Raw genomic sequence first — 13,860 nt, 5'->3', positions numbered from 1 at the left:
CTTTTAAGTTTTTTTTTTTAAATCAGTTTAATTAGATTTTAGTTTATTCCAACACTCTGCAGATTTTAAAAAACAAACAATTTTCTTCTTTCAAACTACAAAAGTTTGTAAATATGGTCCACAGACTACAAACATTTTATCTCAAAAAAACAAACAACATCTAAATCATTTTTGGATCTATGATATATAATGTAAACTAACCGAACATCTTTTAAATTATTGGCTTCCCAAGTTAATCCAAACATTAAAAAAAAAAAAAAAAAAAAAAAAAAAAAAAAAAAAAAAACTCATTAAAAAAAATCATAATTCAATAAATCCTTTATCAAAATTCCTTTTAAAATTTAAAAAACAATTCCAAATACACTTTGCTTAATCAAAAAAATAAATTATTTTTATTTTAGTGTTACCCGTGGCACAATCCTCATCGTCACACCATGTTAATTTGGATAACATTAGCTTTGACTGAATAAAAACAAGGCAGAAAATATGTTACAAGCTAAAATTAAAGGTCATACGCTCAAGTTGATTAAGCTAGCGGGGGAGAATCCATCCCTTCTGGTGGCAGATCCAACGGAACCTCTCGTGTTTCCGGCGTACTCGTTGAAAACAACGGCTGCCCTTCTGTCATTGGATTCTCATCCACCGGTGGTGGCATTATGATTTCTGGCGACTGCTCTATCCCCGGCAATGGCGTTGCCCATTCTACTGGAGGTGTAAACGTAAACGGCAGTTGCGGTGGAAACTGTTGGCCAGGGTCGAATGCCGGTGGAAACTGTTGTCCAGGGTCAATTACCGGTGGAAATTGTTGTCCGGGGTTGAGTTCCGGTGGAAACTGCTGTCCAGGGTCAACTACCGGCGGAAACGGCTGTCCAGGGTCAACTACCGGCGGAAACTGCTGTCCAGGATCGACAATCGGCGGCAACTCTGGAAGTGTTCCGGTGCCTCCTTGCGGTGGAGAAAATATAGGAACGAGTGGTGGCAGGAAAGAGAAGTCCGGCGGATTGGTATTGTCGGCTGGTGGTGAGAATGATATAGGAACTATCGGCGACGGAGGACTAAAATCACCAATCCAAGGCGGCGAAAACGATATTGGGACCAATGGTGGGGCCTGAAACGGATTACCAGGAGGTAGTTCAGGTACGGCAGGAGGAAGGGTGTAGTCTGGAGGTGGAGACAAAACAGGTGGAGTTGGGACCGGTGGTGGTGGTGAAGCAACAAGTGGCGGCGGAGGCGATGGATCAGGTGGAGGAGGAGACGGAACCACGGGAGGTGGTGGTGATGGTGAAGCAGGCGCAGGAGATGGAGGTGGAACCGCAGGTGGCGGAGACGGGATTACCGGTGGAGGTAAAGGTGGCGGACGGCGAGGGGAAGGCCGGGATAAAAAAGGGTTGTTAGGGGAAGTACGAGAGAAAGGCCATTGACCACATCTTCCAAATAGATACTCGTATAATGGGTCACAGTTTAATGATCCACCTCCGTTTCTTGATCTACCACCACCACCCACCCTTTGACCACCGCCACCCACCCTTCGACCACCGCCACCACCACGGCTACGTGCTCTTCCACGGCTCCTCACCGGAGATCGGTTTATTGTTCTCTTGTCCACATCAAACTGACGGTGGTGATCGGTGGAGATGGGTTCGGAAATAGACGAAGTAACCAAGAGTAATGAAAGCCATATGAACACTAGAATGTGGTGTTGCACCACCATTGTTGAGCGATTGATGTGTTTGTGGGTTGATAGATTTCTACTTTTATCTTAAAGTATATATAGTTAAAAGAAATATAATATTAACGTATCATTTAATCAGTATTATATATTTTTTGAAGACAGTAAATATGGTATGAAAAATCAAATCGTGTTAGACGAAAATGGAGACGTAGCTGAAAAGCATGGGTGTAAATGAATGGTGTCATAGAAGATGTTTACACTTGTTGTATAATTTACGATAATCGATACACTACATAAATAGTAGTATTATGAGGATTGGATTGAATTAAATTGAATGAGCGTTTTCTCATAGTTTTACGTGCCTATTTTAATGCTTGATAACAACTATAATCCACACGTACACAGACAGTATTTGATAGTTTTGACCTTTTTTTTTATGTTTATAATATTTTTTTGACGTATACGGTAAATTAAAATATAATCATAAATTTTATTGGCTTTTAGAAAGAAACAAAACTTCATATATATTTTTTTGAAAAAGAGAACCATATTAAAAATCAAAGAAAAACAAACTAACAAAAAGCTAAAACAAAACAATTACAAAGGGTTTTATAACCGATTGACATAAAAAAGATAACATTTCATATTTCTATTAGAAAGCAAAGAAAAGAAAATTCCTTGATAGAGTCCACAATATCATTTTGTTTCATTTTTCCCGAAATATAAACATTATTATTTTTGAACCTCCAAAGATACCATATATCGATCAAGTACCTTTTTTTGAACTAAGAGACAATTGGTTATTTTTTGGAACAATTCATGAACCGTGTGAAACCTCAATTATTCTACCTCCATCCATCTCCGAATTGCATCCTAGGTTGTAGTCACCACTTCAAATATAATAAATAAATGATCAAGTTGTTCTATCTCCGGATTACAAATGAGACAAAGGATAGACGGAATATCCAATTTCCGGTCTAACAAATTAGGTATAGTAGGAATTCTATTCAAAAGAATTCTCCATATCAAAATATTAATTTACTAGGGAGAAAAGAATTTCATCTAGTTTGTTGATTAGAATAAGGAAAAAAATATATCAATCCTTCTTCTAGTATCACTCATAGTATTTAAAAAAAAAAAAAAAAACCTTCATTTCCAATATTCCAACACCAGCTATCACCAAAATTTTTAAACTTTAATTAACTAAAACGATTGTAACGCTTTAAGTAATTTATAAACCCTAACTAGTTTACCTTTATAAGAAGAACAAGATGAGATTGAATCTAATAAGTTATTTCTAACAAAAATTTAGGTTTATTAATTTTTAGACAAGTTGTATGAAGAAAATCCATGTTATTTCATATGTATAACAATTTTAGAGGGTGTTTGAGATTTCATTTAAAAATAATTTATTGACTTATTAGTTTTTTTAAAAAGTCAATAAGTAAAAAAATGTTTGACAAAATGAAAAAGCTTTTAAAATAATTTTTCATCAATCTATTAAAAACCGGATTTCAATAAGTTAGGATTTTTAATTTTATATAAATTTTTGGTGTTTAAAAGATTATATTACTTTAAAATACCCTTAAAACATATAGTATAAGCTAAGACAAACAAATTTTAAAAATAACTTATTAATTTATTGATTTTTCTTACCACCTAATTCAAATATTTTTTAAAAACTTATTTTCCAACCATCATAATTCTAAGTCTTTTGGCTTAGAAATCCTTTAAAGTTCCAAAATGAAATCGCAAATACTTCTTAATAAGTTACAACCACGTACCAAATTTTATTACTCTTGCAAAGTATATTGTTTAAGATGGTGTTGATTTGTTCTATGCCCTTGATATTTTTACAATAATTTTTAATTATAAATAATAATTTATGTTTTAAAAGGTACAATATGTGAGAAAAAGAATATACCATTTTTAAACTCACTGATAATTAGGATGGAAAGTTGTTGAGGATTGATTAATTATATTAAAGTCTTTGTATTTTGATTTTTTTCGGTTTAAACCTACTTTTTTTTTTTAATTAAAAAAACATCGTATTTTTCTAAAACTTTTGTTTTAGCAGGTTTATTGGCCATATGTCGCTCATAAACAATTTTAGCTTTCGGGACGCAAATATCATGAATTTAGATTATCTAAAAACTAACTAAAACAAAAAATTAAACTTATTTAACAGTTTACAAAATTAAAATAATCTGATATACATTAAAATATTTTCGGTAAATGCTTCAAAAACTGAATGTATTAATTTTATACTAAAAATATTCAAGTTTTAAATTTATAGATCCTTAATCTATCACAACTTAGCAAATATACATATGCAATGAACCTAATAAGTATATAATATAGTTGCGGTAAATAAGGATATCGAACTCTTAAGAAACATGTATGACTGATAAGAAATTAAATTAACTTAAACGAAAAAAATATTAAGGTAGGTGTTTGTCTTTAAACGTTACTTTTAAACTTAATCTCCAATTATCAAGCAAACAAAGGTTTTAATGAAGACAATAATATTAAATAACTTATACTTGAATTTCGAATCCCTTTCTCGTACGGTGATGTTGTTGACAGTGCAATGATTTCCTAAAACCATTACGGATATATAAAACAATTAGCATTAAGATCTAATTACTAATATTAATGATTTATAAGGAACTAGTTTAATGGTCATAAAACTAGCAACCTAAAAACCAATTTAATAAACTAATTACTTATGAATTAATTGAATCTTTATATTTTATTGATCATAAAGAAAAATTTAGCATAATTGGTTAAACTAATGCTCTCTTAAATGTCAAAATTACCAATTATTATTACTTAACTCCTATGATTGGTTTAATCACCATCCTTAATAATTTGTGTTCAAAACCATTAAGATTCAAGTTACAATAATTAGATTGATAGTCTAAATTACATACAACCCAGGTGTAAGCAATAAAAATATGAACTTTAACAAGGTAAAGAATTAATCCAAAAAGTAATAAATAATCAATTTCATAACTTTAAATCAACTTTTACACCATATTGTTCATCTACATCTAAGCAAAATAGAATCTTGTTAGCCTCTCGTGTTTACAGAAAAAAACTAGAATAAAACATAAAAAGAATGTTAAAACCTAATGAATTCTTCAAGTTTTCTTCAGAAAGTATTCAAATATACTTCTTCATTGATCTCTTTTACCTTCTGAATAAAAAATGGTTTATTTTTCATAATATAGGTTTCTTTTTTGAACACCGAATTAGGTTGTGAACATTTTGTATTTATAGAAAATAAAACTTAGTGTCACTAAGCATTCGTCTTCGCGTTGCCACACGTGATCTTCATAGATTGTTCCTGAAGTAAGACTCTTCTTTGCGGCATTATCCCTTATCGGTTGCGGCGCTAACCCCGTATTTTAAGGCAACTTCGATTTTCTTCCTTATATACTCCATATTTTCCTCCAATCTTCTTATTTTAGCCTTATCATCGGATTTTGACAATACTTATCATATTTTAACCATTTTGTAGCATATTTATCATTAAATTACAATTATTGTTTATTAAATATTACAATAATTACCTATATTATATGACTAATTTAACCAATATCAATACCCAAATTATAATGGGCCAAACCCATCCATAATTAGGCCATAAATGGAATCAATCAATCACAAAACGCCATGAAACTGCTTCTAGAATATCTTCAACCTTGAGGAGTATACATGGCCACCTTTCATGAACTTCAGAGCACGTTCTCCATCATCACGAGTGCATCCACTAAGCATGGAGCATATTCTCCAGGACATCGATCACATAAAGAAGTACCAGTACATCCATGAAGCATATTTATTTCATTTAAGAACATTCAATAGCAATGTATCGCATCCATGAATGATAGGAGCACATTTAATAACAACGCCTTTACAACATCAAGAGCACATTAGTCAAATGCTCCACCGTAGTTGCCAAATACACGATCACATTAATTACTTAGAATTATTTTTCCAAGGTTGTATTCTCCCACCAAAGAAGCATTTTGTTGATAAATGACTGCATTCGCTTTCCAGCCATTCACTTACCATGAGGGCATTCTCTTTCTAGGCATTCACTCACCAAGAGGGCATTTTCTCTTCGATCATTCACTCACCAAGAGGGTATTCTCTTTTTGGTTATTCTAATCAAGTCTTCGCACCCCAACATAATAAACAGCAATGTCACATACCCTGGATAAATCATAAATGTTACGAAGGTCGAGCCTTAGATATGTATGATATGTTTTAATTTATATCTTATTGTTATGTTTTATATGATGTCACTTAAGAAAGACATGCTTTTTTTGTAAAATTTATATAATACTTCAAATATATGTTCATTATTATTATTATTATTATTATTATTATTATTATTATTATTCTAAAATGCATATTTTACATGCTTCTGTGTAGAAAATTTTATCAATCATCTTTAATGGACAGTTGATCACACTCAATCATTTTATCTTCATCGCTACACCTTATATATTGATTAGTTTGTTAAAGGATTAACTTATATTGGGACATGCATGACTAAACACACATATTAACTTTTTAAGTCGTACATAATCTTTGATTGATGCTCTTGTTTTTTCCTACGATTCGAGTATGCTTGTATGAAATGTTTGTAAAGTAGTTGAACAATTTTAACCAAGGAAATAGTAAAATTGGACTATGAGTTAGTGTAGATGTACTTACCCCCTTGTATACATCATGGAGCCACCAAAGTCCAACACATAACCTAATAGTAGTTTAGTACGTCTACATTACATATTATTATTACTTTTCTAGACTATTTACCCTCCAACTAAACTATCATTTTAACCTATGCACCTATCATGGGATGTTTATTTGAGGGGAACTTGGTTAAATGAGGAGCTTGGTTATCCTCTTTTTACATCCACGAAAGGAGGAGAGATATTTGAGTGTAGTTTTACCTAAGTTGAGGAAAAGTTTAAAAATGTATTAAATTTTTGGTTAACAAAATACCTCTAGTTTGTCATCATCAAAAGGCAAAAAACATTGGTGAAAGACCTAAATATCAAGTGAAAAAGTGATCAAATCCAAATAAGTCTTAAGGAGAAGGAACTAATTATGAATAAACTTACAACCATTTTACTCACAAGGATCATTTTGCAAAACATGGAAACAATAATACAACCATAAGAAGAAAATAGCTACAACCTTTGAGACTTTGATCCTCTTGGGAGGTTGGAAGTTGATGAAGAATCTAGATGTAGAACTCCACCTTAGTTAGAAACACCAACAATACTTCAAATTGATTTGGATGCTAGTTCTTATATATATATATATATATATATATATATATATATATATGTGTGTGTGTGTGTGTGTGTGTATTAGTTGTTCTTAAGCCTTAAAGACATATACCTAATAAGTCTTAAGGAGAAGCAACTAATAAAAACTCAAACTCTATACAACAATTTGCTAGAGAGGAGAAGGTAGAAGCCTTGGAAGCCCATGGATTTTAGAGAGAAATGAAGAGAACAAGTGTTAGAAAAAAAAACCTGTTAGTTTTTCTCCTTTAGACTTCTTTATATACTAACATATACATGGGAAGGACCATTCCCCATAAGTGTGAAAGTAACCTCTTGTAAGAAATCATGGGTGTTAGTTTCAAGTCAAACAAGAAATTATCACCTCCCATGGAGGACCTACGATTTTGGTACAAAGGACATAGGCCAAGAGTGTGTTGCACTCTATCTTACTAACTAGTAACTACATGTGTTAACTAGATGGTTACTCCAAGTTCCCAAATAAATGTACATGATATATATATATATATATATATATATATATATATATATATATATTCATACATTATGAATATAACTAGTTAATCTTCTATATATATATATATATATATATATATATATATATATATATATATATATATATATAGAGAGAGAGAGAGAGAGAGAGAGAGTTAGGATCATATAAAACCTTTAATTATTGTGTGAATCTATGGCTAATTCTAAACCAATCATTTGATAAATGTAATTTTGTAACTTTATTAATTAAATAATTGTTATTTATTACAAACTTCCTAGAGGTATGGTAACTAATAAGTGATTGTCTGTAAGTAGGGTCTCCATAAGACCCCAACTAAATGCACTTCCAGCAGTATGTCTTCTTTTCTAATGTTCTACGAAGATGTCTCAATATTTGCATAAAAAAATCCCTCAATTATGTTGTGGTGATGAAAAAAAAATGATGGATTAAAAAGAGACATAAAAACTACCTTGGGTGCTTTTGCGTTCCAAAAAAACTACCTTGTGGTGATGAAAAGTAATTATGTTTAATGGTAGTAATATCGGGTACTTAGTCTTGAACTGCTCACTTAAAATTTAGTTTGTTTACTAACGAATTGCCAACTATTCAAAAATAAAATTGTTTGCCGTTTGTTATTTTATTTGTAATTCACATGTTATTATAATATGTTGATAATCAAGTCAGCTGATTCTTGAAGTTTAGACTTTCTTGGTTTTCATGATTAACAATTTTGTTTTGGGTTTTTTCTTTTCACATTCAACGAAAAGACTATGCTCCTAAATCATCATTTGAGAAAATGTAGTAACGATATATAAGTTAAATTTATTTAGCTTAGAATGTTTGATCCCTAATTTTATTTAATTTTAATTTTAGATTAAACTCATAATTTGATAACACATTCAGTGTGTGTATTAGTCAAATTCTAATTATCATATTTTTGCAGGTTTTTGTTTTGGCACCCATTTTTATTTTGAAATTATATTTATATTTGATTGAATTTTTTACTATTAATTTAAAATAGTAATATTAGTTGTTTTGACAGCCACATTACAAGATTTCAAGGTCAAGCGTAGGATGTTAAGACTATGAAAAAGGAAATAAAGATTTGTATATGAAAAAGATGTGAATGTGTTTGTTAATTTTGTAGGATGTTAAACGGTTATCGATCGGAGAAAGTGGAAACAAATAGAGTTTTAAACATCGTATTATTCAAGAATGTTTGAATTCTTTAAAAATTCTTCACATGTATTATAAAAATGTTATGTTACAAACCTCTAAATATTTTTTTTTTCTTCAATTCTTCAAGAATTCTTCAAACTTGTAGACACTGCTAATGGGTATCGATCGAAAAAAGTTGAAACAAAAAGAATTTTAGACATTGTATTCTTCAAGAATTTTTGAATTCTCAAAGAATTCTTCGATTATAACAAATTAATCATGTTACATACTTTCAATCAACAAAAACAAACCAAAAGAATGATGTATTTCCAAAAGAATTTCTAATATGTTGTACTATATCGTATTCTTAAAGAATACAAACATAATAATCAACAATATCAAACCAAAAGAATGAAGGAATTTTTAAAGAATTTATAGTATGCAAAAATCTCATATTCTTAAAGAATGCACTAAAAATAACCAACTTTTAAATAAAAAAATATGCATACGGTTTACTAATCATATGAAGGATGTGAATTTAAAATGTAAAAAATGTAATATATTTTTTTTTCAAATCTAGTTTAAATATCGTCCATTATAATCTTCACTTTCAATAACTATTGTTAATAAATATGACTAATTAACTCTTTCAATTAATTAAATGCATTTATATAATACATGTTATCCCATGTTAATAATATGTACCATAATATCATAACCATTTATTCTTTTAATCTAATGAATCAAAACTAGTTATACATTCACACTTTGTAGTTTACATTTAATCCTAACTCATATATATTAGGATTAAATGTGAACTTCAAATATTGTGTGAATGTATGACTAATTCTTGTCCATTAGATTAAAAAAAAAACGAAAGGTTGTGATCTTAGGGCGCATGTTATTAACGTGAGATAGCATATACTATATAACCACACTTAATTAATTATAAGAATAAATGTGGGAGAGAGAGAGAGAGAGAGAGAGAGAGAAATTAACTATATTTTAGGAAATTAAGTAAAATCTATTAATAAAATCCTAATTAGTAATTTTGAAAATCAAATCGTTTATCATAAGATCATATATTGAAGAATAAATATTTTTTACATACTCATGAAACATAATCATTCTTTTACAATAATTCAATTTATAAAACATGTTTCATTCTTTAAAAATCAGATAATTTCATTCACGATTTTACACAATACTGATACTAAACAATACCGATAATAAGTTTTATATAATATTCACAAGATTTTACACAATACTATTAATTTGTTTTATATAATACTCACGAAGCATGAAAATAAGACGATTTGACTATTAAAAAATCAAGAATTTACTTGAACCAGTTTCATTCTTTAAGAATCAAATCTTATTATAAAAATGCTTTCATTGATAAATGAGTTTACCCATAAAACTAGTGATATGTATGAAACAAATTTTCATTCTTTAAGAATGATTCATGAATATTGTATAACATATTCTTGAAGAATATATATAGCATTATTTTTAAACGGTACTCAAAAATTATTTATCAAAGCTATACATCAATTAAAAATTCTTGAAGAATATGAAATATTCTTTCTACACGTAAACACATTTTACATAATATAAAATATTCTTGAAGAATATATAGTAAAAAATATATTTTGGGTATGAATTCTAAAAGAATGATTATGGTAAAAGAATATGAAAAAGAATGTGCATTCAAAAAGTACATAATCTCAATTCTTCAACAAATCTTGGACCTCCTAGAGCCAACGTGAACCACCCTTAAAGCATTTTTCCTTCTTCTTCTCATTACGATATATTATACACTATTATTCTTCATGTAACACAGTAAATTTCCAAACAAATATTTCCTTTTAAAATCATATAAATCTCATAACGCATTTCACAAAATCTCATTTATTTAGTTTAGAAAACACATCTCCATAATTGTTTGATTAATAATCCAGGATCCTCAAAACATAACTCTTTCTCTAGTGTGTTCAATCGAGTCGGTGCCTTCGCGCGACCTTAAGAAAAACCTGATATACATAACACATAACACGGAAAGCACGAAGCTTAGTGAGTTCCCCAAAATACCACACATACACACAACTCATTAGCCACTTGAGGCTATATCACTGTAAGACCCTCCGGTCAATGTGTCTCAGTGGGACCCTCCAGTCCCACGGTTCGTTGGACCCTCTGGTCCGCTCTGTAAAGCTTCGCATAGCATAAATCACAAAGACATAATGCACAACATACAACATAATTCAGGATAACAAAATACTCAATGTAAGCACATAAGACCCTTCGGTCACACATAAGTACCACTCTAGGTAAAGTATAGTGAGAAGACTCACCTCGGATGAAGAACAACCCCTAAAAACGCTGTTGCTACGCACCGACCTCTAACTCTGAGCCAAAACCAACAATTAACCCAATTAGGAACTAAGTCCAGACTCTCACTCATTAGGTCTAAATGAAGACCACTAACCAACCCATTGGGCCCACCAAGGCCCAATAATAAATGGGCACACCCAAGGCCCACTCTCAAACTAAATGGAAAGCCCAACTCAAGGGCCCAAGCACGAATATATATATATATATATATATATATATATATATATATATATATATATATATATATATATTCCTTTGGTCCAATACCCTATTCTAACAAGCCCAAACTCCAAGCCCAACACTGAAGGCCCAAAAGTCCATAGTGAGGTTACGCGGGGCGTACCTCCTTTGGTACGCTCAGCGTACTCACGATGCAGATTGGCCATCGGAGACACTGGGGCAGTACGTGCGGCGTACAGGAATTACGCTCAGCGTACTCCCCAGATTCACTCTTTCTACTCATTTGGTCTTAATCAGTTAAGACATTAACTCAAATCCCAGATATGGACTCCTTAATGGATCTTACTCCATAAAGTCAGTGACTTTAAGACTTTGCATGGCTGGAAAGGTCACAAACACCCAAAACACTCACTGCTTTATCTCAAGAAGCTCATAACTCATGCATGGCTTGATTCCAACGACCAAGATTGGATTTTTATGACATTACACTACTAATCACACTCAAAGGGGGTTGATCATAGCCTCTGGAGTTCACTATCTCATAAAGTCTCCACCTTTTGGGACAAAACCCTAAAATACACTAATATGATGCACAAAACAAAAGAGTGAGAAAGATTGAAGCTTTATACCTCTATATGAAGCTTCCAACTCAAATATGCTCAGATCCAAGGCCTAGACTTCTCACTCCTTCTTCCCCAAAGCTCCTTCTTTACTCCAAGAACACACCAAAACCACTCAAGGCTCTCAAATGCACTCACAAGCTCCATGAACGAAAGATTAGGGTTTTAGAGGGTTTATAGATTGAGGATGGTGGCCAGGAATGAGTTCATCTCATTCTTTACATAGGGACACATCCAAAGTTAGGGTTTCCACTATGTTCTTAGTACGCCCAGCGTACTAGGTGGCTCCGCTTAAAAATAATGCACATGAGTACGCTAAGCGTACACATATGTACGCCCAACTTACTCAGCTGCCACTTTTCTCAAATAAGGGAATTATCTTGCCACAATCTTCAAACTTCCATCGCTTCCTCGATATAACCCCGATTCCCATGAACCTCAAACCCACAGAAAGGTAATGAGATGCCCTAAGTTTCTAGCAACTCGTCGCAACCCCGATACCTCCTCATGTCTGGTTTGCAGCCCATGAACCTTGATCACAGATGATCCGAAACAGGATGTAATAATTCTCCCACACTTGACTTAGATTTCGCCCTTGAAATCGCTCACTTATCAACACAAAGATCGAACCCAAACCTGAGAAGCAATACCGAAAAGACCCCATATACTATAACAATCTCCACCAAAAGCACCTGAGCCCAACAGGGACTCCCGATCCCAAAGAAAGACAGACCCAACTGCCACTGCGATACTCTATCTGACTCTCCAAAACTTGAAAATCTAGTGGTCTATCTCCCTGCCAGACCACCCTCTCAAAACATCATCCTGCTAATCGCCCATCGACTAACGGACTCTAAGAACACTCTTCCAAATCTGATCCTCTAATCGATCCCGGTTGCAACTAAAAAGGAACGGAAAGGTCATAATTCCCTAAAGACCCACCGCCTGAACAGCCATCAGAACTCATCAAGAGGAAAGAACTCTGAAAACTCAAACACAAGAAAAGATCATGGTCGCTCGGAAGTATCCTCTGACGTCAATAGACATAAGCCCCAGCTCCCTCTCAAATATCCCCTTCAACAGTGAGCATCAGGTCAACTCCCGACCCAAAAGATGAACCTCCAAAGGTTACTCATCGCATACCAAAATCGTCTCACTGACTTCCTTCTCACAAAAAATATCTTGGATCATCGCGACACACAAGTCACGAAGTTCGCTTTACCCCAAGCGGATACTACAACCCTACCTGAAATCGTCTTACTTCCAACCACTACCGTCTACCACCTACTGGTTCCCTGCATATCGCGGTACTTCTCATACCAACGAAACTGATCCATTCCGGCCTAAGATATCAGATGGAAGTCAATACCCCCCTCAAAATGAAACCCACCTACGAATCAAAAACCTCATCATGCCTATTCAATACAATAATGGATCCAGACTCGAGCTCGAGATTCTGATTCAACAGCAGAATTGGAACCACTCATTTCCAATTTGGCACTCAAATCATGACCCCAAATTCGCAGATTATGCACACACCATCTCTCCAATTCCTTCCGATTACGATAATCCCTACTCAACCTGGGATATAACAATTCCCGACTGACAAGGAGACCCCCGTCTCGCCCCTGGTTCAATAACCAGGCTCCCAAAGACTCAAGCAGTAAGGTTACCCAAGCCTGAGAAATCCTCTGTTCCTTACTCTGACTAGTGAATACTACAGTTCCTGGCAGAACAATATTCACCCTTATCGACTACTGAGTGCTACGACCTCCCCCATAGTCTTACGATACTCTCTCACTGACTTGTGAATGCTACGACTCCCCACAGTATCACAACACACACACACTCTCTCTCTCTCTCTAATCGGTTAATACTATGGCTCCCCGCAATATCACGACACTCTATCGTTGACTAGTGAATACCACGGCTCCTCGCAGTATCACAACCCTCTCCCACTATCCAGTGAATACTACGGCTCCCCATAGTATGGCAACACACACACACACACAC

At 33.1% G+C, this 13,860-nt stretch overlaps 1 protein-coding gene across 1 annotated transcript; it reads right to left on the bottom strand.

The window, feature by feature from the left end:
- Positions 1-306: 306 nt before the first annotated feature.
- On the bottom strand, positions 307-1,762 carry LOC145102733 (uncharacterized). Its single transcript, XM_079040203.1, has one exon. It carries the CDS (start codon positions 1,709-1,711, stop codon positions 527-529), a length of 1,185 nt encoding a protein of 394 aa, XP_078896329.1. The 5' UTR covers positions 1,712-1,762; the 3' UTR covers positions 307-526.
- Positions 1,763-13,860: the final 12,098 nt, after the last annotated feature.

The sequence above is a fragment of the Lactuca serriola genome, chromosome 4 (genome assembly GCF_051521515.1).
Source record: "Lactuca serriola cultivar US96UC23 chromosome 4, Lser_US96UC23_V15, whole genome shotgun sequence".
Classification (NCBI taxonomy): domain Eukaryota; kingdom Viridiplantae; phylum Streptophyta; class Magnoliopsida; order Asterales; family Asteraceae; genus Lactuca; species Lactuca serriola.
The sequence above is the reverse complement of the archived record's forward strand: the minus strand, read 5'-3'. Positions and strand labels throughout refer to the sequence as shown.